Here is a 23,613-nt window from a genome sequence, read left to right on the forward strand (position 1 = left end):
TGTCTATAGTACAGGAATAGAAGTTATGTGCCATTGAAGCTCATGAACCTTAATATTCCTATTCTATTAGTCTTAACCTTGTTAGGTTTTTTTGTCCACACTATTCGTATCTGGATTTTTAATAGAAATTTATTTTTTACTAGCAGGAGACTTTATTATAGTTTCTAGAATAAATTTATTAATAGGAATTGTACAGATTTGTTCTCGTGCCATTACTGGTCTACTATTTAAGCACAAAGGAAGAAAAAGAATAATTGATAGGAGTGCTGATTTCATTTCCACTCCTTGTCTTTTGCTAGTGTAGCCTAACTATTTTAGATTGCTATTGTGTGACTCCCTGTTTCTCTGATGTTTTAGTAATGTGTGTTACATTGTTTTGATTTGATTTAATCTCCAAGAGGGCATAACTGAAATTGTATAAAGCTTTTCAGCAGCAGTACTGTTAAAGCCTTTTTTGATGGGATAGTTTCTTTTATTTCTTTAAGAAATGCTTTAGGTGATGGACCCTAGTGTCACATTTTTCATATTCTCTTTTTTTGCATATTTTATTTGTCTTGTCTACTTTTAGGTCTGATGGTCTTCCTTTATTCTGAGTTGATGAACTCCTAATGCCATAATTTTTTCTTTCTAGTTCCTCTGTATCCATTTTTCCTCATTTCTGTACCTCCAGTACATACACTTTCTGTTTCATATACTCCTGTAGTCAGTACCTCCTAATCTGATGTAATAGCTCTTTTTTTGTTTGAGAAAGAGACAACAAGATTGTGTGCAGATGTAATTAATGACAGTTGTAAGTGACATCAGTTTAAGAACTGATAACCAGAAGTCTTCTATACATCTTTTTAACTCACAAATCAACGTCAGCATTCTACTTTTAGTTTTCCAGATACGTGAGGATGCCCTGCACTTCTTTTTGTTTGTTTAGGAAATCAGTTATTTTATTAAGAAGAAGTGGTATCAGAATAATGGGCCACAACTGTATGTACTAGTTAAGTCCTGAGACTTCTCTGTGTTGTCTAAAGGTTTTCAGATTATCTATCTTAATGCTCTTTGGTTTGAATTGAAATATTGGTTACTCCATATTTGATAATCAACTTGAGAAATCAGGCTGCTTGAAAGAATATCACTTAATTAAGAAAGGTTTTTTTAGAAAGAACAAAAGAACAATATTATTGTCAGTCTTGGCATTTATAACCTCTATTTGTGTTACCAATGCCAATATAATAGGCAGTATATAAATATGTAAGACTGTTCATTTCCTGAAGTGTTAACAGTCTTTTTTAAATGTGTTTTTATTTTTGATTTTATTTTAGGAGCAAGTTATTGCGGTAATGCTTTTAAGAAAATTCATTAATAAAAATTGTGTTTAGTTTAGATTTCTTTTCTGTGCCAAATCGTGTATTCATTCCTATGTGCATGCAACCCTGCAAACAAAAAGATGTTTAGGCAGAGAGTAAGGGAAACTGGTTTTTGAAGACAACCTCATCACAGCTGAACTGTGTATTGCAATGAGTGACAAATGAAAGGTACTTTTGGCACTGCTATTTTCATTGCAGAGTTTGAGCAGTTACGTGCTTAGGATACCATTTTGTTTGTTTGTTTCTGGTTTTGATTTTTTTAAGCTCACCAAAATCAATCTTGAGGCACAGAAAGTGGAACAGGAATTAAGAGATGAACTGTCAAAGAGTGTAAGTAAGGCAGTAAGTGATGCTGATAGACGACAAATTATGGACCTAGAGAAGCGTGAGATGGAGCTCAAGATTGAAGTATCAAAGTAAGTGCTGAAGTAACAAATTTTGAATGCAGTATCTTCGGAAAGGTGTGAAAATTTAGGCTATTAGTCTTATGTAATACACTACTTATGTATCACTGACATCCAATTTTCTGTGCCTGTTCTTTTGAGCATTTATATATGCCAAATTTGGCATTGAAATTGAAGCATTTAATTCCTGACTATAAAGAATGCAATTTGTTTCATTTTAATTTGAACAAGGAATTGAGTGCTGGCCTGGCTAGATACGTAAGTGTGCAATTAGATACTTACAGTACTATTTTTACACTAATTAAGGTTGATTTTATTTCTGTGCCGCCACCCCTCTTTATGTGTATGAAAATCTCACATAACTAACTGGAAAGCAGTTCTTACTTTGAAAGACTCGTATCTCAAAGATTAAGTTACAGTAGGAGGGAGGTTTGCCATTTACTTAAAAGAGATTAACTGCATAAATTGGAAAACTGAGCTTTTTAAATATGTTGATATGGACATTTGTCTTTGAGTAATTAATACAATCATGTTATATTCCTAAACCAGTAAAGTCTATAGGGACACTTGCAGTGATATTCAGCACTGCAAATAAGTTATTAGACTTGGGGAAGCAGAGAAGGGAATTGAGAATGAAACGTTTTGAGCATTTAGAAAATGTTGAGTATTAATATCCTAAAGTGGGAGAGAAATACAGGACAGAGATGCTTAGTTTAGGTAAAAAAAACCATGGCATTGTTTTCCTGGAGTAGGTTACTGCTAGCAAACTTCTGTATAATGTATGGCAAAATCTCCTGTGAAAAATTTGAGAGGCAATACAGAACAAGAATTTCCTTAACCAGAGCTCTGAGTAGTAGAGAAGAATATGCTGAAAAGAATGAAGTCCAAAGGTTTCGATATGATGAAACATACTAAGTATCTTTCCTTAGCATCTTCTATGTAGAAAAACTTAATAGGTTACTCAGTGCTTTCAAGTGACACAATACTCTTGTTTGTCCTGGAAGGTTAAGAGAACTATCTGATGTAGCACAAACACAAGTTGAAGCTCTGGAGGCACGCCAACAATACAGAGATAAAGAAGTGGAATCTCTTAGAATGCAAATTTTACATTATCAGGTAAAATTCAGCCTGTCTTAAAATTGCAGTTTGGATCCTTTTTTTCCCTGGAGTGAGAAGAAATGAAGTAATTTTGCAATGAATCAGAAAACTGCAGAAGTATTTCAGAAGGATCTTAGCAAACTGGTCCTTGTAGTGGCCATACACTTTCAAAAGTTCTATATTACATTAATTATTCCCTTCTCCATTTATTCCATTTCTAGCTGTGCAACTATTACAGATCCTGACCTTTTTCCATGTTGTTTACATAACATTAATTCTTTTATCATTAATAACTCACGGTCAAGGAAAAACTCATGTTCAGGAAAATTTGATCGTTTTTTACAAGGCAAGAAATTACTTGCAAATATTGAAGATTTGCAATAGGTTTACTATTTTGTTTTGTTATTAGCTAAAACAATTTATTGGGATTTGGTTTCATGTTGTAGAAGGGTTTGAGTCCTTAAATCCAACACGTGTCAGCTTTTACGTTACCATATTTTCTAAGTTTAGGTATACATTTCTTCCTCCATTTGTGGTATTTTAGAAAGAGACCATTTTTAAGATCAGTATCTGAAAAGGTGTACTTCTAAAATGTGGCCATAGAAACAACAGTGGAAAAATAAAAGCCTGTTAGAGGCTAATTCTTACTCTTCTCTGTGGAATAAAATACATACAATATATAATATATTAAAAAAATAGCTTGTTTATATTTACATATAAACTGTGTTAATCAAAATGAAAAATAAATTTGTTCTATCAATTTTGTTCTTAGGCACAGTCAGATGAAAAAGCCATTATTGCAAAACTCCATCAAGATATCACAGCCCTTCAAGGTAGTGAATCTCTTGCTGTAGGCAAATTGGAGAAGTTCAAATTGAAACTGCAGAAGATGGAGATCCATAATCTACGTTTAGAGCAGAAGCTTGATGAGAGAGATCAAGCCTTATATTTTGCCCGACTCGAAGGAAGAAATAGAGCCAAACATCTACAACAGACGGTTCAGTCTTTGCGGCGACAGTTTAGTGGTGCTCTGCCTTTAGCGCAGCAAGAAAAATTCTCTAAAACAATGATTCAGCTACAGAATGACAAACTGAAGATCCTGGAAGAAGTTCAGCATGCCCAGCAGGAGCGTCGAAATGCAGAAAACAGAGCATTAGAGCTGGAGTTAAAACTAAAAAATCTAGAAGAATTATTAAGTGCATTGAAGGATGCAAGAGGAGCTCAAAAGGTTTGTGATTTTACAGCTTTGAATAGCTTTGCTTATCTGATCTGCATTTAAATTATGTTCACTTTGTTTTAATATGTTTTATGTTTATAGGTTTAAATATGTTTTAATGTGAAACTTACTGATTTCAAAATACACTGGTAGAATATGACAGCAATTATATTTTGTTTTCTGTAAAAGTCAGTGCAGTTATGTTTACTAATTATCTTTTGTGCCCAATTAAGGCACATAGGAACTAGAGGCTAGCTATAAATGCAGTTATATTAAATTGAATTATATTATGAATCTAATTAAATAATGAATTAAATTAAATACAGAGTAGCATTCTGAAGTTCTGTTCCATGAGCCTGCAGCAAAATCTTCACTGAAGATCCATGTCTTTTTAGATAAATCCAGGGGCAGTAATTTTGGCAGCATGGTTAGAAATGTTCCTGTGCTCACGTAAATCTGCTTAAGCTATTTTGCAACTGTAAGCAATGTTGCCCTGAAATCTTAAGAAGGCTTTCTCACTTCTCTTCAAGGTCACTGTATATTATATAATATGATTGTATCTGTTATCACTGAAGTTGTCTGCATGTAAGCAACCAATGGTTGTAACGCTCTGGGCACATTTTAGTTTTGAGTCAGTTTTCTAGTATTTTTCTAGAGCATTTTGATCTAAGTATCTCTGTTATTCTTAGTACACGTGCATTTTTTTGAATACTTATAGTTTTTAATGGTTTTGAATTCTTTTGCTCTTTTAGAAAAGACAAACCAAACTTTTTGCATACTTTTTTTGTTCAGTCTGGACAGATACATAGGGTATAACTTGGGTCATGTGAAAATTGTTTGCAATGCACTTTTGTCAGTGTAAGGGAAACCTGTTGCCTCTCCAGTTGTGTGCTGCACTTCTCAGTCACTCCCCTTGCAGTTTCATACTCTTGTCATGCTTCCTCACTCAAGAAAAGTGAAGAAGCTTAAAAAGGCAGAATATCTGTCTTCCAGTTAGCTTGAGAAGTTCCATCCTGCCTCAAGGGCAAAGAGTGAAGCCGCGTCTTGTTGGCCTGTGGTAAATTATAATGTACTGTGTGTTATTCATTGCAAGGTAATTGAGTGGCACATGAAGATGGAGGAACTCCATCTGCAGGAACTTAAACTTAGTCGAGAATTAGTCAAGCAAAAGGAAGAGGTGAAGTATTTGCGTAATATAATTTCTGAATATGAATGTACAATCAGTAACCTGGAAGAAGAAATTGTGCAGCAGAACAAGGTATGTATTTCTGCATGCTATTGAAAAAATATCCTAGTCCTTCCTTTCCTAAATGGTTTTCTAATAAGTTTGTAACATAGGTGTTTGCATCTTGATTTCATAATTCTTTTTAATAGCTCTTCTGAGTAGTTTACTTTTCAGTAACTATTTTTTCAGTTGAAGTTGGCTATAAAATTCCCATTTATTTCCCCAAATTGCCTTCAATAAATAAACTACTTTTATCAAACCTTTGTTACAGTTTCATGAAGGAAGGCAAATGGCTTGGGATCAGAGAGAAGTAGAACTGCAGCGCCAGTTAGACCTGTATGATCATCAACAAACTGAAATACTTAGCACAGCTTTAAAGGTACATGCACTAAAAGTAGACTCATAAGCATGTTTTTCAGAGCTGTCAGAGTACATGAATATGAATCTTTCTGTGCAGTTAGAAGAGGCTACAGGCTCAGTTCCAGACCCTAGTTTGCCAATCCCACAGCAACTTGAGTTGGCTTTAAGAAAGATTCAGGAGCATATTCGAACAATCCTGGAAACTAGGGCAACCTGCAGATCACTGGAGGAGGTAATTTAATGTATAAATTATAATTTAAAGTGACAAAGTTTGTGTTTCCACGTTCTTTTACTTCTTTTTCCATGAAAAAGATCCTTTTTAAAATGTCATTTAGACATATTTAACACAGAGAAAATGTAAATAAAAAATATAATCACACCATGAATAAAATGAAATCTTTTTTTCATTGGAACAAATCAAAGAGGAGAATTTTCTAATGTTTTTATTAATCCATTCAGTAGGATAAGATGGCTCTTGCTGTACAAAATTCAGTTGACTATACGTAGTTAAATTTAGCAAGTGTTACAAAATACTTTTATCTTGGGTTGCTAAAGTGCTACTCTGCTACAGAAGATACTTTGTGGTTCTTAAATAATTTGTAAAACACCAGCTTCGTCATTTAGTAGCACAAAATGAATTGTTTAAGTGTCTTGTGCCAAGCAAATAATACATAAAGACACAGTAATGATATTCTGGGTCATTTTCATCTAATAGTAATCCTGTATAGACTGAAACCAGTGCAAAGTGTTTTGTGTTTTTAAGTCCATTTAGACAAAACTTTCTGGTACATTTCTTGAAAAGTAAGATCTTTTTGCAGTGGTTGAATTCTGGAAACAAAGAAATTGCCTTTTGTTGTAGAAATTAAAAGAAAAGGAAATGGCTCTGTGGAAAGCTGAACAAAATGTTATATCAAGAGACAAAGTTATAAATGAATTAAGACTTCGATTGCCTGCAACATCAGGAGAGAAAATAATGGCTGAATTAAGCAAACAAGAAGATGATTCAGAGTACCATCATGCCATTAAAATTGCTCATCAGACCATTGCAAATATGCAAGCAAGATTAAATCAAAAGGAAGAAGTGTTAAAAAGATACCAACATATGCTTGCTAAAGCAAGAGAGGTATTTAAACTCTTTGTCTGAAATTTCTTCCATTTTCAAGTTGTTTTATTTGATTCTTTGTTTTCTTATTCCTAGTGAAATCTAAAAAAAACAGGTTTCTGAACTCACACATAACAGAACAGAGACAATTATTTATTTCATATGTGGAAAGTTCATGTAGAATATTTTAGCTTTTTAGAATAGGAGGCTTGCTTAGTCAAGAGGTTACGTATTTAATTTCTGTCTAGGAATTAAAGTAGTGTGACAAGAAGAAAACTAAAATTCTGCCAAAGTGGTCTCAGTATACTTCGTATGTTTCTTTGGGATTTTTCAGTATTTGCAACAGAGATGTCTGGCTTGTATCTGGTAGTGAAGGTACAAGAAAGACATACATTTATAGATAACATTCTTCTAAGCATATTTTAAACTAAGGCGTTATTTAAAGCATAAACAGTGTATCCAAGCATGCTTTATATTTTATAAGCATAATTTATATTCTTTTTTCTTTATATCCTTAAAGCGTATTTTAAAACATAAACCTTTTGTCAAAGAGATACTTCAAGGCCAAGCATCCATCAGTTTTAGTGTGTCTGGATCAGAAGCACATTTCCAAAGCTGACTTTCTATCATCTTCACGTAGTGTGCTTTGGTTAACATGTGTAGCTATTTCTCTTGGGAGAAATCAAGGGGTTTTGTTTGGGAAGAAAACAGAAGATGCAGTCTTAAAATGAGCCTGTTGTTCTCTGTGGGCTAGCATTCCCACTGGGATCACACTATAGTCCAAAGTAAATAAACTTGAAATGTACCTAGTATGGATATCCCTGTCCATACTTACAGTCACAGTTGGTGAGGACCAACACCAAGGGTTTTGTTCTCCAGCTTCTGTGCTGTTACACCATACTACTTGCTACATAGCTTAAAACTGCAAGAGTTGATTTTTTTTTCCCAATAGTGTTAAAAAGAAAAAAAAAATTCATTGATTATATCCAGAAGAAAAGAATTTTAAAAACTTCCAGAATCAGAGGAAAATCTGGGGAGTAATATTGAGCAATGAGTGAACAAACAACTTGAAGGCATTGTAGTGTCATGACTTTCTGTGATAGTGTGCATCACTAGAGTTTTATTTTGAACTAACAGGAACAAGAGGAAATAGCAAAGAAGCATGAGGAAGACATAAGAGTTCTACACCAGAAGTTAGATTTGCACACTGACAATTCCCTTAATAAATTCAAAGAGACTGCTTTGGTGAGTCGTGTGTTTGTAGAATTAGTGAAGTTGCTCCTATATTTTTTACTTTGTTACTGAAAATAACAGTTTTGCAGTCAAAAGTGAGGGATAACTGATGACTGGAAAAATAATTGGGTGATTGATATACAGTTGTTGTATTGTTGAGAGAATTCACATGAGAGGGATTAGAAGTCAAGTGTAAAAAACAGAGTTACCACATTTGCATATCATCCTAATTTATGGAGACTTCTAGGGGAGAGAGTTACATACTGCTTTCTGGTCTTCTCATTCAGTGTATGGTTATATTAAGCTAACTCATTTTGATACCAACTTTCTCTCTGCACTTTATGATAAGGTGAAACCCTTATTCAGCTGTATTCTGTTGATCATTAGATGTACAAAGCTCTTTTCAAACCAGCCTGACTGGTTTCTCTGTCAACTAAGAAGCACATCTCAGTAAGTAAATGGTAGCTTTTAATGCTTGATTATATTTAGGATTGAGTTAAAAATGCATCAGTAGTGCTTATCTTTTGCTTAAAACTTAAAATGTTTATCACATGCGTTTCTTCTGTTTTACAGGAGTTAGGGAAAAAGACCGCTATATCCCTGTCCAACAGGAAATATTTTCACCACTTAGAGAAAACTGTAGCAGAGCAGGATAATTCTCTTGCTTCACTTGTTGGAAAATTAAAGAAAACATCATCTGATTTGGAGAAACAGAAGCAAATTACTCTAACAAAAATCAATGAGTTTGAGACTATCAGAGCCCAGTAAGTTTTTAGACTATTAACATAAGTCACAATTAGAGTGGTTCAAGTCAATTATGTATTGCTGCTACAGGACTGATCTATCAAATTGGACATGTTTTTGCTGAATTTAAGATGCAGCTGGAAAAAAAAATCTCAAAACCATTGGTATAGTTGGCAATTCCAAGTTATTTTTAATCTGTAGCCCTTCACTGGGGCTAATACTGAAAAATGGTGGCTTGGAAAAATGCTTTTTAGTTGTTAGCTTTATGCCATTTAGTGAAAAAGAAAGTTGTTTTTAAGTTACTGTATTATTTGCTGGCTTGTGCTTTGTCATTTTTCTCCCCACGATACATTCATTTGGGTTTGTTGCTGAACGAGTTTAAATTCATGAAAGTTTAACCCATGTTTAAAAGGAAAAAATATGATGCTTTCTTTGCCTGTGAGGACCAGGAATGAAAATGAATAATGCTCTAATCTCATTTTGCTGGCCTTCATGAGTTATTCTCTTACTAAACTGCCTTTTTTGAGCCAGTCTTTCTTTGCTGTTTCCAAATCTAAGTGTCATTTTCTTTAATAACAATAAAAAATAAACCATTGTGTCCTTTGTGATTTATTTGGAGTTTGCTAACTTGATTATTACACTGTACCCTATTAATGCTTATTTTGTATTAGGCTTCAAGCAAAGCACACAGTTGATGTGGCACAAATAAAACAAGAAGCAAATGAATTGAGGAACACCTTATCTCAGAAGGAGAAGGAATTAGCAAATGTAAAAGCTGAACTAGAGGTCCAAAAAGAAGCAAATAATAGAGCACCCACAGCAGCACTGAAAAACCTGGTGGAACAGCTGAAGGGCCAGTTAGCCATAAAAGAGAACCAGCACAAAGTTAGTCAACAAATACTAATCTCTACGTCACTTAAATGTTTCTTAATGCTTAAGAATTCTTTATATAGCTGACTAGGAGGTACAATATAATTGTGTAACATGCCAAAGTAAAACACAATTATTGCTTTTGCCTGTTTTGTAGCAGCATCTTCACTTACAAAAAAAATTCAATTAATTATTTTCAGGCTTTGAGTAAAGCACTTCTAGAACTCCGAGCAGAAATGACTGCTAATGCTGAACAGCAAATTATTTCTGCTGCATCACAAAAAGAGGCATATATGAATGTCCAGGAGATTGTTGACAGACAAACAAAGGGGCTTACGGTGAGTACTAGATAATAACATTGTATTGCTTTGTTGTATTGTTGATCAACCTGATTTGGGGCCTTTGGTGGCTTTTTTCTTTTCTTCTAGACACAGATAGAGGAATTGAATAATCAGATTACAAAACTTACAGATAACCTTAAAATAAGTAAAAACAAGGAAACTTCTTTGTCTGATGAAAGGGATGAGTTAAACCAAGAGCTTCAGAAGAAAGAAAAAGCATTTGCTAAAATATCGAGGGAAAAAAATGAAATTGAAAAAGAAAATGAAGAACTGAAGAACCGGATTAGGAGGCTAAACAGTAGCATTCAGGTAGAAGTGACTTTTCAAACTATGTTTGATCTTCGTCAAGTTTCTGTATAGATGAGCTGGTTGGGGGGGTGAAAGATTTAAGTATCTTACACTTGATAAAAAAAATTATTTTTTCCTCATCATCTGGGTTACATGTAAGATACTAGCTTTCTTTCTTGCCTCAGCTAAAAAAAAAATAATTACATACTTCTTGAAATATGTTTGAAAGAGTCTGAGGAGTTGAATAACCACTTTCATAGCTTCTTGGAAAAATGGTATTTTGTCTTAATTTAAAGATAACTTTTAAAAGATCATTTAGGTTCTAAACTAAGTTTACCAATTTGGAATTAAAATCCTTATTTTTTGATTGGAGAAAAAAATCTTAGTAGTCACTAAAGTTGAAGTTGTAAAAATTTGTAATGTTTCAGAGCAAAGCTGATGAACAAAATCTGATAGATGTGCTTCAGAAAAAACTTAAAAAGTTGGAAAGTGAACTTGAGAAACAGTCTGAAGAAACAGAAAAAAAAGGTCTAAGAGAAGACAAGGTATGTGATATTTATATCATGGCTTTGAAAGACCTCATCAGCCAAGGCCAAGGCTGTTGACCTCTCCCTATTTCTTCTAAAACCTACCAGCCAAACTTGGTTAGAAAAAAAGCAGTTTCATGGCTGCAACTTCTCATGTTTCTCATGCTGTTTGTTACTGCTCTTGTTACTTAGTACTGCTATCTTAATGTTTTCCTGCCTTTTTCTAATGGATCTGTTGTCCTACAAAATCTCAGAAAACTAAGATTCTCTAGGTAGCAGTGAAATTGATTACATAAGTGAAAGGACGCGTTGCACTAGAGCCTCTAATTTCATAAAATTTTTTTGTAAAATGAATATTAAAAGCTAAGGAAGAATTTGGTAGGAGCATTAAACTGCACTAGCTTTATACACCAGTCACAGCAGTGTATTCAGTTGAACCTGCTACTTAGATATGGCAAATAATACTTCTTGGTTTGAACTGATAAATGAAGAAATATATCATTCTTACTTTTGTAATATGTTTGCTTGTTTTGCTTTAAGAGAAGAAATCAAAAGGAAATACATAATCTGTTTATGCTCTTCACAGACCTCCAAGGAGGAAATAATTAGATGGGATGAAGGTAAAAAATGGCAAATCAAAATGGAAGGATTGCGGAACAAACTAAGGGAAAAGGAAAAAGAAGCAGATGCTTTATCCAAACAGTTGAATACACTGAAGGAATTTTATACAAAGTGAGTTGGTTTTAATTGATTCAGCTACAAGATGATGTCATAACGGAAATACAGATATGTTTGATATATAGTAATTACTGCAGTTTGTTATGTTTATAAGATTGATGGTGAGAATTCGACATTGCTGTTGAGACTAAAAGGATTAGTTGATTTTGAAGCAGCAGGCTACTCTGCTAACTCCTCTAGTATCCTTTCCCTTGTAGAAGCCAACAAACTTTATTAGAAGAAAGTGTTTCGAAATTTAAGTCCTTTACTATGCTTCCTGGCTTAGCATTCTGTTACTCACACAAAGCAAATAACAGCTTTATGAAGACAGGCTGTTTCTCACAGTGTTGTTATTTAATTAGGTTGCTAGGACTGGATACTTGTAATGTTACTGCAGTAATGACAGTTCTAGGATTATTAGTTGGAAGCCATTTCAACAAACAATCATATGTCCATACTCTCTGCAGATACTACGTTTACTTCAGTTGATGTAATGGCAGGATTTTACTGATAAAAGATGTGGTGTTGATTGTAGCCGTTGTTAAATTGTGATTTGAAACTGCTTCAAAATGGCATTTATTCTTAGCAAGCCTTGCCTGAATTTCACATAGAACACAGGCAAGACCAACAAGTGGTTTATGATGTGCATGATAATGACTTACTGTCCATTGCTTTTTTTGGAGTTTGAGTTGGGATTTTGGTAAGGTTTTACTGTCTATACAGTAACCTTATTAAACAGAAAAGGGGGTGTGGTTCAGTGAGCAAATAAAATGCAAACATGGATTCTTTTAAGACAGAAGATATTTTCTCCTCAAGAAAGCAAGTTAACAAATAAGCTTTAAAATGTAAATTTACTGAATGTTGCAGGACTGAAAAAGAGAAAATTGCTCTGCAGAAGAAACTGAAAACTACTGGTGTCACTGTTGACCGTGTTATTGGAGTAAGAGCAACAGAAACTGAAAAAGAAGTGGAAGAACTAAGAAAACGGAATCTAGAATTAGAAAATGAAGTTGCACACATGAAGTGAGAGACTTTTTAAATGAATCTATAAAAATTGAAAAATCTAAATTAGTAAAAAATCTGTGGAATGAGATAGACTTTAATAGGTGAACTATAATTCAAGAAGGAAAAAAAGAAACAGGAATTTTAAAATTTCTGATAATTTCTGATATAAGCAAACTTAAAACTATTGGGGAGCAGTTGTGCATGTTCAGAGAATATGCAGCATTGGTTCATGATTCTAAAAAGCTAAAGAATATGAAAAACATACTCCTATTGTGGAAAATTTTAACTACAGTTTAGAGTTGGTGAAAGTTACTGGAACTGCTAAGTGCAGATAGGAAGTGCATTCTTAACCAGTGTATCTACTACCACAGTGGATAATGTACCTGAATAATAGACTGTACGCATCTGAAAAGAGCAGATTCCTTTTGCCAAAGTGAGTATCTTCCATTCATGGGGATTAGTTGAAATGCGGCCATCGTTGATTTAGAATAACTAGCTTAGAAACACTGGAAAATCACGTCTAGAAATCCAGAAGTTCATGATGCTTTTACCTTGAAGGGTGTTTTTCTGCATTAATAGCCATTTGTTTGTTTTGGCTTGATTCATTTTTTGATGTAGAACACTGCAAGCAATCCCACGAGACTCTGTTGTAGAAGATCTACATCTCAAAAATCAATATCTCCAGGAAAAGCTCCATGCATTACAGAGACAATGTTCAAGAGAGACATTTTTGAGACCCTTGGTAAGTTAATAATATAACCATATTACGTAGAATACTACTTAAGAAAAGTATTTGTTTTCTATTTGGTATTCTATGTCACTTAGCTGGTTTTATTCAAATGACAGTATTCTACAGCAGATGAAATACTCAGCTTTTAGTGGTTCTAAAAAAACCCAACAAAACAAACACAAAAAACCCCAAATCCCCAAAACTTACTGTATCATACAGGTAGAAGTTGGAATATTCAGCATCCTAGCATATGTGGAGAAATAAGGAAAAAATATTTGAAAATATATGAGTCTGCAACTGAGAGACTACTTTTATATTATATATTGATTAAAAATTCAAGATGCACGGAGTTTGGGGAAATACCGAGCTGCATTTCAGTTACATTAGGTGTTTTTGTTGTGCTTTGATTTTTACAAGGTTGATTATATTGCAGATTTTGCATTATTAAGTTTTCTTAATCTTTCAAGAATAGACTTTGCAGTATATTCTATTTTCCTTTATTTCCTGTTTTCTTTTACTGTGTTCTGCTTTTCTTTCATGCTTCACTCTATCTTCAACTTGAATCAGAGTACATGTGACCAGACTGAACTGACCAAGTCTGTTCCTATCACTGTCAGTAAACAAAAGTATCTGAATTTCCTTCACAAGAAATCTCTTTCAAATAGGGATGAAATCAAACATCAGACTAATAATAGTGTTACTGATGGCAGTGAAGTAGATGAGGATGCAGACATGCAAACATCCATCATGCATAATGAAGGGCAGGAGGCTGCTGCTGATGCAAGCAGGGAAGTGTCTCCTGAACAGCACCATGAAGATAGTGAGAAATGCAAGGACACAGATATTTCTAGGGAAGGTAAAGAGAACTGCAGTGAAAAAGAAGAAAATATAACCCAGCCTGAAAATGGAAAAGTTAATGAGAAATGTGAAGAAAAAGAGAGGAAGCAAGAAATTTTCAAGCAATCAAATGTGGATGAAGAATGTGTAGAAGACTCTGATACTGACAGAATGAGCTGCAATCAGTCTGATTCAGGGGAACATCCTAATCAAGCTAATGGCTGTGAAGCAGACAAAATAAATATGAATAATGAAATGAATCCACACACTGCAGAGAATAAACAGGAAAATGACAGAAGCTGTACAGAAGGGGTTGAAACTACCCCAGAATTTTGTGAAATGCCCGAGGTTTGATACTGTAGTGGCCCTCTAGCATTTCTTCAGTATAAATAATATAGAAATAGAATAGTTTGGTCTTGATAAAGCACTGCTTTCCTATCCATGGTCTGCAGGGATATTGAAGTACTTGCCAAGTGGTCCATAAAGCAAACCTTATACTTTCATGATAGGCATGCATGTCAGCTCACAAGTAAGCTACTGTCAATCCTAAAATTTTGATCCAGAGAGTTTACAAATAACCCCAAAGATACATGGAGCTAATTGATGTCCTTCATTCTTTAAGAGACTTATGATATGTTATTATTTACACTTAGGAAAAAAAAATGCTTTAATGAAGCAAATACTTGATTCCTCTAATTAGTGATGAAGTAATGAATCATACAGTAATTCCCAAATTACATAAGTAAAAACCACTGATTATTATATTATTAAAAGGTTTTACTCTTTACTAGCCAGGCATAGTAATTTACCATATCACTGTGATTTGAATTGGCACTATAAAGTATGCAAAGCACTCTTTGTGTAGTATAAATTACTAGCCTCCATGCATAAAGACTTAAGACTGTGGGAACTAACAGATTAAATGAGAGTTACATACTGCTCTTCCTGACTTGCTTTCTGATCCATTTGACATATATGACATTTCTTATGACACATGGTACTACTTAAAAAACTATCAGAGTATGTCCTTAAAATTAGATGCTGTTCCCAGGTACAGTGTCACAGCTTACTACATTCAGTAGCTTTTTTATCTTTTAGTCTTTGAGATTTATTTCTACAGAATAGTTTGAGAGTCAGTTTTGGTTTGATGAAATTTTTACTAGTTTATACTGATTTTTAAACTTCCCTTAAAGGTTAAGCAAGTTAAAGTAATGTAAGAGAAGGTGTTAAAATCAAAGCAGATTAGATCAAAACTGGTAATAATAAAGTTTTGTTTCATTTCTGTGAGAAATACTAGTTATCTGTTGCACTTAATCAGCTACAACTGATAGTTGTAATTTTGAATTAGTACATTACCACTTAATAGCAGTTTTTCCCCCTCTTTTCTCAAGACATCAGGAATAGGATCAAGTGATCAGTATCGAAGAGAACAAGAAGTTTTGAAGGAAAATTTAAGATTGTCATCTGAAAACATTGAGCTAAGATTCCAACTAGAGCAGGCCAATAAAGATTTGCCAAGACTAAAGGTAACATCTTTTTACTTTAGTCCCCTTTAACCTCACACAGGTCAGGGATTTGTTTAAAAATAGATATTTCTTCTGTACATACTGTAAATTTTCCATGATTTTACAGAAGATGAGAGGGTTGAATAGCTGGTAGAAATGATGGAAAATATCACTGAGATGGGAAATTGGTTTCTCTTAAATTTTTCAAAGTAAAACTACACTGTAATTTTGTTCACCAGTTGTTCACCTCAATTTGAGATCTAAGTTGCTTATTACTTTTTTTTTTACTTGTAGGACCAAGTAGATGACTTAAAAGAAATGTGTGAACTTCTCAAAAAAGAGAAAGCAGAAGCTGAACGAAAGCTGGGCAGCATTAGAGGGGTGAGTATTCTAACAGCACTTTCCATCATAATTAAATGAAAATTAAATACAAAAAAAAGCAAAGTATTATTGAAGCTAAATTATTTGGAATCAACCAAAAGCAAACATGAATTGTTCTTGCTTATTTTATTGACAAAATGCTATAATAAATTAATGACGTTAAGTTAACAGGACCATTAGAAGGACTAGAGCTAAACCATTAAATATTTACACTATCATGGCCTTATTTTGTCATTTTGATTAGTTACCTTCAGAAGCATATTTGTACAATAAATCGTAGTTACAGCCATAATAATGAAAATTATATTCATGTATCTATGTAAATGATTTGGTGCAGATGTAGAAAGGGTACTTTACTGTTAGTGAAAGTTTTTGTTGTACTATGCAAGGTGACACAGCTAAATTTTACCCTAGCTACTGTCAACTACCTTAATAGGACAGTATTTTGGAAGTTTAAGGGAAGAAAGTACTCAGCAGTGCCCAGTATGTCTCATGCTGCTCACTTATCAAACTCTTTGTGTGACCTTCTAAAGAAAGCTGAGTTAGTAAAAGCTCCTAAGTGCCTTTGTAGCTCTTTGTAGATCGCTATACAAGGTAAATGAGTTCTGCTTCTGGGGACCTGGAAAAGATCAGATATTTTTCATTCTTTACTCATGCCTTGTGTGGACTGCTTGTGTATCTGTCTCTTATGCAGTGGTATTCTTGGACAAGGAAATTCAGTTTATAAAACTGTTTCATGCAAAAGTTCTGAGGAGACAGCAAATTCTGCATCTTTCTCCATTCACAGGCAGCAAGATGTGACAGGTTTTTCTTTAATTCTGCTGGGTACCAACACAAACCTCCTAATCCCTCCAGTTATTTTAGAGAAGAAAAAGAAGTAGTTTTTACTTCTGAAATTTGGTTGCTATATATATTTATGAAGAACTCCAGGGAATAAAATCCTCCCCATTTTCCACTTACTTTGCTCCTTACTTCCGTAGAAAGAAAAGGAGGTACCTTATGGCCCCATAAGTAGAATCAGCAGCATCTTAAAATTATGAGGAAATTGTTACAAAGATGATGAGAAAATAAATGGATTTGAAGACTTAAACAGATTTTCTAACTCATTAATTAATGTAGTGAAAGAAGAAAAATAGAGAAATTACAATGTTACCCTCACATACATTTATTTATTATTCTGCAAGAAGAATATATGCCTTTGGAACGGGAGATCTATTTAGGCTTTAAAATATAGTTCTTCTGTCACTTTGATTCGGCAGAAGAAGGGATGCTAAAAAATGGCCCTCTTTTCTTCCCTCAAGTTCCCAGCCATTTTTCCCCCATGCCCCCAATTGCATAGTCTGTTGGATTGGGGAATTTTTCTACAAGAAAAGCTGAATAAATTAAGTAGTTCTTTGATTTATTTTCCTAATGTTTCAGTTTAGTTCATGAAGTACAGCAGATTTTGAGACTTAACTGCAGCTCTTTTGGGTAACATAGAAAATGAAGGAGTTGATTTGTTGACTTGAGGGGTTAATATATCATTAGATGTTTTGCAGAGGTAAGTATGCAGGAAATTCTAGGGTTCAAGTCATATCAAAACAAAGCATCTTTTTTTTTTTTATAAATATGAATTGAAATGGGAAAATAAGCAATAAAGTAAGATTTGGAGTATCTCAGAATGTCAAAATGAACTATTGTTTACTTATACTTTTTCCTTCCCCCCTCTCTGTAGGCTGGTAGAAGCGGAAAGACAATCCCAGAACTGGAAAAAACAATTGGCTTGATGAAAAAGGTTGTAGAGAGAGTCCAAAGAGAAAATGAAGAACTGAAAAAAGCTCCAGCTGTGGTTTCTAATGAGAAATTACTTGGTCTTGAGCAGGAAAATGAGAAGCTAAAGGTACAGATTTATCTCCAGTAACTGTATTTAGATAACAGTTTATATGCAAGTTAGTAACAAAATGGAGTAGCAAGCCTGTTGATACTGATTGGCACAAAACTGTTTTGAAAATGGCAGATATGATACAGAACAGAAAGGCAAAACTTCATTTTAGCATAACATAATGCATGATTTAAGGTACTTTGTACCTTAAGGATATATTTAACTATGTGATGAAATGTTCACTGTGCTAAGTAGCCATAACTCTTCTGTGATTTAAAAATGGAAATCTGAAATCTTCTACAAAGCAATGTAAATATGTTTTAACAAACTATTTGATATTTAGTCTGAAATGGAAAAAATGAAACTTGATCTGGAGGGCCAGCTGAGTATGCGTTATGAATCTAAGACCAAAGGAATGGAAAAGCTCATTACTGAAAATGAGAGACTGCGTAAAGAACTGAAAAAGGTATGATCATTGTAATGCATCCCTTTATTTCATTAGGTACTGGTTATGGTAAGTATATGGTTTTTAGGTTTTTTAGTGGTTAATATAGCACTGATGTTGCTATGACAGATTTTTTTCACTATATGTGGAGAGGAGATATCCAAGGACTAGTCCAAGATCTAATTTGGAAGTTGTAGTGCTAGTAATCTTGGATGCAGTTTTCCTCTAAATCAGCGCTGACCCTATCGCACCATTGTTTGAGATTATGCTGTGCTTCATGTGAGGTTAAGCATTCCGTAAAGCTTTGCTTTTATTGAACAATAGGAAGCTGACAGTGGAGAGAAGCTACGAATAGAGAAGAATAACTTGGAGATATTAAATGAGAAGTTAAACGTACAGCTGGAAGAAACCATTAAGAAGCTAAATATGGCAGAGAGCCAACTTGATGGAGCTGACAGCAGAAGCTGGAAGTCCATTGTAACAAGGTAGGAATTGAGAATGTAATAAAAAGACAGAAAAATGAAACAAATGCTTATGCTATTATGAGAAATAACCTGTGTCCTGCATAAGGATGGGAGAGAGCAGATTTTTGGTAAGAAATACTTAGTCCTGGACTCCTGGATGACTTCAGGGTGAAATGAGTTGCAAAAGTACTCTTTAATAGTGGTAAACAGAGATGGAAGGTATCTACAAAATCAGAACCTGTGACAGTAAACTTATTAGGGCAGAAAATCCACTGGACAGAAGAGAGACCTGTCTGATTTCATCTTAGGTCAGATCACTGTTGATGGCCAAGGTTTTACTCCATTCCCAGTCTTGCACTCCCACAGGATCCCCTGCTCTGACATGTTGCTCAGCCATTTCACTTCACTGAGACTTTAAAAAGCCATTTGGTTTTTTTTAACCTTCCCCCAAACTATCCAGTGAGGTAAAATGTCTCTATGCAAGGCAAGATAACAACCATAATTTGTCTAAGGAAGGAGGGCAAAAATGACTGCAGGACTGGACAAAAGTGGCTGATGGCCACAGGAGAAAGAGGATAGGAGCATACAGTGAAGACAGTTGTGTTATAGAATCCCCACTGTAACGCTTAACAGCTGGTGTATTGGCTCAGCAGTTTTCATATATTTATTCTTTCAGTTCTTCACTTCTTTTGAAAAACATTTATACTTGGTTCTATTTAGTCGACAGAGATATATATGTAGTTGTATATAGATACAAAATACAATGTTTAATTGTACTTGCCTATTTCAACTCATGTGAATAAAGCCTTCTATTTGCATTTACTTTAACATGAATTTTAAGTAAGTTAATAACATGAACACCTTACTAACCCAGAGGAGCTGCTTGGGGAACTTTACCATGCAATCCACTTCACCAGCACATCCACCAAAGCATGTACGTGGTAACAGAAATTGTTTCATAGGGCAAAGGGGTGTCATCCCAGTGACCCTTCAGAAGACTCTTTGGCAGGTAGCAAGGTGTTGGACATTGTATTGCTATCTGAAAATCCAGATGGATTCAGATGGGAGAACTGGGCTACAGGATCTCCAGAGGTACCTTCCAGCACTTCAGATTCTACACAAACCTTTTGTAGCCTTATACAGCTCAAAGCAAAATGGAATCTTTGTCTGACTGCTGTTCCTCCAGGGTAAACAATTGATTGCAGAATAGTTTTGGCTTTGGAGTTTTCATCTTCTGCATCTGTATTAGCGCCCTTTTCTGAGTACAGTATTTTCCACAAATTATTAAATCAGTAGAAAAATACTTTGAAAGGTATAACACTGAATTAAGATACAACTAGTGTACACACTGCATCAGTAACATGCATCCTTTTAGCAGCAGGTGCTTAGGTTTCATGTGCAATAGCATAAAAAGATTCCAGTCCCCCTTCAATAAAGTGTTGACACAAAAAAACCCCACAGAAGCATAATATCTAGAAAAGCCTTTATTGCAAGATTAAAGATGTATTTCTCATTATGCTTCTTTCAGCAAATTGTATTTATAAGGCCAAAGCTTATTTCAAGGCTAATGCCCCAAACATACTTCAGGGTGTATTTTACCCCTAAAGGTAATTTAATCACTATTTCTGCAAAAGTATTAACTTCTGCTCTTATTTTTCTCTAAATAAAAATACTGCCAGAATGCAGGAAACTAAGCTGAAGAAAATGGAAACGGATATTGCTAAAAAAACCCAAAGCATTGCTAACCTTCAACGGCTGCTTCAGGAAGCAATAGAACGTGAACACAACGCTGATAAAAATTTACAAGATCTTAAAGAACAAGTGAGTTAAATTTAGCCAGATAACTCTGAAAATAGAATGCTTAATTTAGGTCTTTGTAATGTCTGTAGTGGCAGAATACTTGTTTTTTCTCTAAGCCTTTCTTCTATAGGGTTTTTTTTTTGGTCATAGTTGCTATATTTACATATTTTAGTGAATTAATGAGGTTTACCACATACTATCAAGATATATTCTTGACTTGCAGGCTGAGGAAAACTGTTATTTTTCTACTGTGTTCTTCTGTAGGGTTTTTTTACTACAGTTTCAGTGATCACATGAAAGCCTGTAGATAGATGCTTCAAAAGGTTCTGCAGAGTGAGGCTGCTGCAGAGACCTCCCTCTTCCCTCCACTTTGGTTTTTTAGCAGTGGGGGCAGGGGAGTATTGAGTTTGCCGTCCTAAACAGGATCCTCATTTCTGTTTCCAGTCTTACATGGCCTCTTACATGCAGTCTTCAGTAGTCTTACAAGTACTATTGTACACGTGGAAGAGTTGATAAATTTTAAACACAAGTGCCTTTGAAAAGATGTATCACATTTTGGCTTTTAAGTGCAGAGGTGCAGTCCTAGAACTACGCCTCTGCATCAGCTCCCATCTTCTCATTTATTTATATGTGGATGGTTCTCTTCCCCAGACACCTTGTACTGGCCCTTCTCAGTGTAAGTTACCAAATACAAACTTTCAATTTGGGAAGTCATATATATATATATATATATATATAATGTAAGCAAGTAGACATGTTCAATAAATAGAACTTGGAATTGGTTCCTGTAAAACAATTATTTTGTTAGTTTTTCCTTGTTTTTCCTCTATTAACATGAAGTATATAGCAGCAGCAAATTTAACACAGAGATAGAAGTCTTTCATTATGTGATACTACTCTGGGAGCGACACACTTTCCAGTTTCTTTCATGTCTCAAGTACTGATGAAGGGATGAGATCGAAGTTAACTGCATTGCAAAGACAAGAGCCTCATTGTGTAAAAAAAAATAACCCAAATCCTTACCATGATAGGTAGTAACAGAACAAAAACCTCTCATGTGAGTTCATGAACTGTCACTGCATTCCTTAACTGTATATAATCACATATTTAAACCACTCTTGTGCTTCTGAATTTTACTCTCTCCCCCTCTCATCAGGACCTCTTCTAACTTAACTGCAGGTTCAGTGTACCCTCATTTGGGTTGTCACTGCAAAATCATAGGGTTTTCATACTATCTTTCTAAATTAACTGGGACACCCTGATATGCAAATAAGCACATCAGTAATATTTTTAAAGCATTTAAATGATTTAGGTATATCAATTCCTTTAGCGTATGTATACATGACATTGACGTAGCTATGCATCCAACTTTCTTTGTAAATCTAACTTCTAAATACTTTTTTCTTCACCTTTCATGAAGTATGTAGCAATAATCTTTACTAACTTCAGAAAGGCTGTCAAGAACTAGCTTTGTGTTTGGAAACTGTACATGAAGGCTTTTTTTTTCCTGATAGCCTAATGTTTGGTTACATCCTTAGTATTATTTTCATTCTTTTTTAAATCTTGTATCCAAGAGAACTCTTACCTGAACTGCATTGCCATGGATACTGTTTTTAAGAATAAAACTTTCTTAATTTTTCTTTTAAGATTGAGCATCTCAAACATCTTCCTGAAGGTGCAGGGACAGAGCAAAACCTCATCAAGGAGCTTCAACTTTTAAGGTAATGGACTTCTAAATAACTAACTAAATACCTCAGCCAATATACATGAAATAAGAAGATCAAGAAATGGCCACTGCAATTTTTAGTTAAATATTTTATGTTTTAAAATGTTTAATAATTTTTAAAAAATATTCTAAAATTGTTCTATATTCTAGATTAACTAATGATCGATTAGAGAAAGAAAAAGCAGAACTAGTGCACCAGATGGGGGATTATAAGCATGAAAGACACACCTCTACCAGTGGAGGTCCGGCAGCTGGTAATAATTTTCAATACCTAAAATAAAGATCTTCTTGTACTTAGGGTCTAAAACTACTTTTACTTAATATGTGTGTGCAAAGTGATAATAAATCTACAGAATTACGTGAAGTAGATTAATGCCAAAGTAGTGTAAACTGGAGCAGATTAAAGTCTCAGATTTTTGAGTACATATATAACCTTTTTGTAGAGAATTTTTAGTAAAAATCTCCCTAATCAATTATTTTGAGCAAGAGGCTGTAAACTTTGTATGATTTTTCGCTCATGAGGTATGTGGGAAAAATCTGCCCCAACTTGATTCATTAACCTCAAAAGACTGTAAGATGTCAGTCATTAATTGAAATCCTCTTTCCTACGCATTTTGCTTTGGATTCCAAGCTGCTAGAGAATGAGTGTCTATTTCCACTTACCAGCTCTGTGAATGATTTAACATGTAGCAGGCATCAGTTCCATGGGAAAAGCAGAGTACTATGGAGCAGCACATTGCCATATGACTGGAAAAAACCCCCAAAACTAACCCTATTGAAATTATGAACATATGCAACAACACCCTTATGATAGTTCCAAACTTCCTGCATTTAATTCAGAGGAAGTGTTCATGTTGTATTTGTCAAAGCTGTGCTAACAGACTGGCCACGGGGCTGCAATTCTACATTCAACCACAGGAACTAGTCACCATTGCTTAATTTGTACAAGAACTACGGAGAAGCCCAGGTGACTTAAATTTTTGGTGATCCCAACTGGATTTATACACTTCAACTGCTGCAGCTTTCAGGAGATGCAGAATTACTGAAACAAGATTATTTGTGCCATGGGTTTTCACTACTTAAAATTTCATAAAAGATCTTTGTTTTTGCAGGACATAATGAAATTGTAGAGAAGGCTAAAATTGACAAGCTAATGTCAGAAATGGCTCACCTCCAGTCACAGCTGGAAGCTTCAGAGCTCGAAAAACAGCAATTAAAGGTGAGCTGTGAGGATCATCCTAGGCAACATAATAAGCAAAATTATGGTTAGTTAGGAGGAGCCATTTAATAGCTAAATTAATATTAAATGACAAAGTCAACCTCTAAATATTGTTTACAAAGCCTATTTGGTTTCTTGGGAAGGTGCTATTTATGGG

General features: G+C 34.4%; 1 protein-coding gene across 4 annotated transcripts in view; it reads left to right on the forward strand.

Moving 5' to 3' along the window:
• CEP290 (centrosomal protein 290) overlaps positions 1 to 23,613 on the forward strand; it is a 49,464-nt gene that overhangs the window by 24,930 nt on the left and 921 nt on the right. For 2 of the 4 annotated variants that reach the window (XM_042017599.1, XM_042017600.1), the window contains 26 exons: positions 1,623 to 1,774; positions 2,767 to 2,878; positions 3,633 to 4,088; positions 5,170 to 5,334; positions 5,573 to 5,680; positions 5,759 to 5,893; positions 6,521 to 6,784; positions 7,901 to 8,008; positions 8,570 to 8,760; positions 9,412 to 9,625; positions 9,811 to 9,948; positions 10,039 to 10,260; positions 10,668 to 10,784; positions 11,353 to 11,498; positions 12,351 to 12,506; positions 13,107 to 13,230; positions 13,786 to 14,403; positions 15,447 to 15,581; positions 15,855 to 15,941; positions 17,656 to 17,820; positions 18,146 to 18,268; positions 18,572 to 18,732; positions 20,391 to 20,532; positions 22,159 to 22,232; positions 22,388 to 22,491; positions 23,350 to 23,456. In XM_042017599.1, the coding sequence (XP_041873533.1) occupies positions 1,623 to 1,774; positions 2,767 to 2,878; positions 3,633 to 4,088; positions 5,170 to 5,334; positions 5,573 to 5,680; positions 5,759 to 5,893; positions 6,521 to 6,784; positions 7,901 to 8,008; positions 8,570 to 8,760; positions 9,412 to 9,625; positions 9,811 to 9,948; positions 10,039 to 10,260; positions 10,668 to 10,784; positions 11,353 to 11,498; positions 12,351 to 12,506; positions 13,107 to 13,230; positions 13,786 to 14,403; positions 15,447 to 15,581; positions 15,855 to 15,941; positions 17,656 to 17,820; positions 18,146 to 18,268; positions 18,572 to 18,732; positions 20,391 to 20,532; positions 22,159 to 22,232; positions 22,388 to 22,491; positions 23,350 to 23,456 (4,524 nt within the window). The remainder of the gene's footprint in view (positions 1 to 1,622; positions 1,775 to 2,766; positions 2,879 to 3,632; positions 4,089 to 5,169; positions 5,335 to 5,572; positions 5,681 to 5,758; positions 5,894 to 6,520; positions 6,785 to 7,900; positions 8,009 to 8,569; positions 8,761 to 9,411; positions 9,626 to 9,810; positions 9,949 to 10,038; positions 10,261 to 10,667; positions 10,785 to 11,352; positions 11,499 to 12,350; positions 12,507 to 13,106; positions 13,231 to 13,785; positions 14,404 to 15,446; positions 15,582 to 15,854; positions 15,942 to 17,655; positions 17,821 to 18,145; positions 18,269 to 18,571; positions 18,733 to 20,390; positions 20,533 to 22,158; positions 22,233 to 22,387; positions 22,492 to 23,349; positions 23,457 to 23,613) is intronic. The other 2 variants (XM_042017601.1, XM_042017602.1) reach the window with 1 other exon arrangement.

The sequence above is a fragment of the Corvus kubaryi genome, unplaced genomic scaffold (genome assembly GCF_017639235.1).
Source record: "Corvus kubaryi isolate FWS band 111438036 unplaced genomic scaffold, C.kubaryi_AGA036_p1.0 137, whole genome shotgun sequence".
Classification (NCBI taxonomy): domain Eukaryota; kingdom Metazoa; phylum Chordata; class Aves; order Passeriformes; family Corvidae; genus Corvus; species Corvus kubaryi.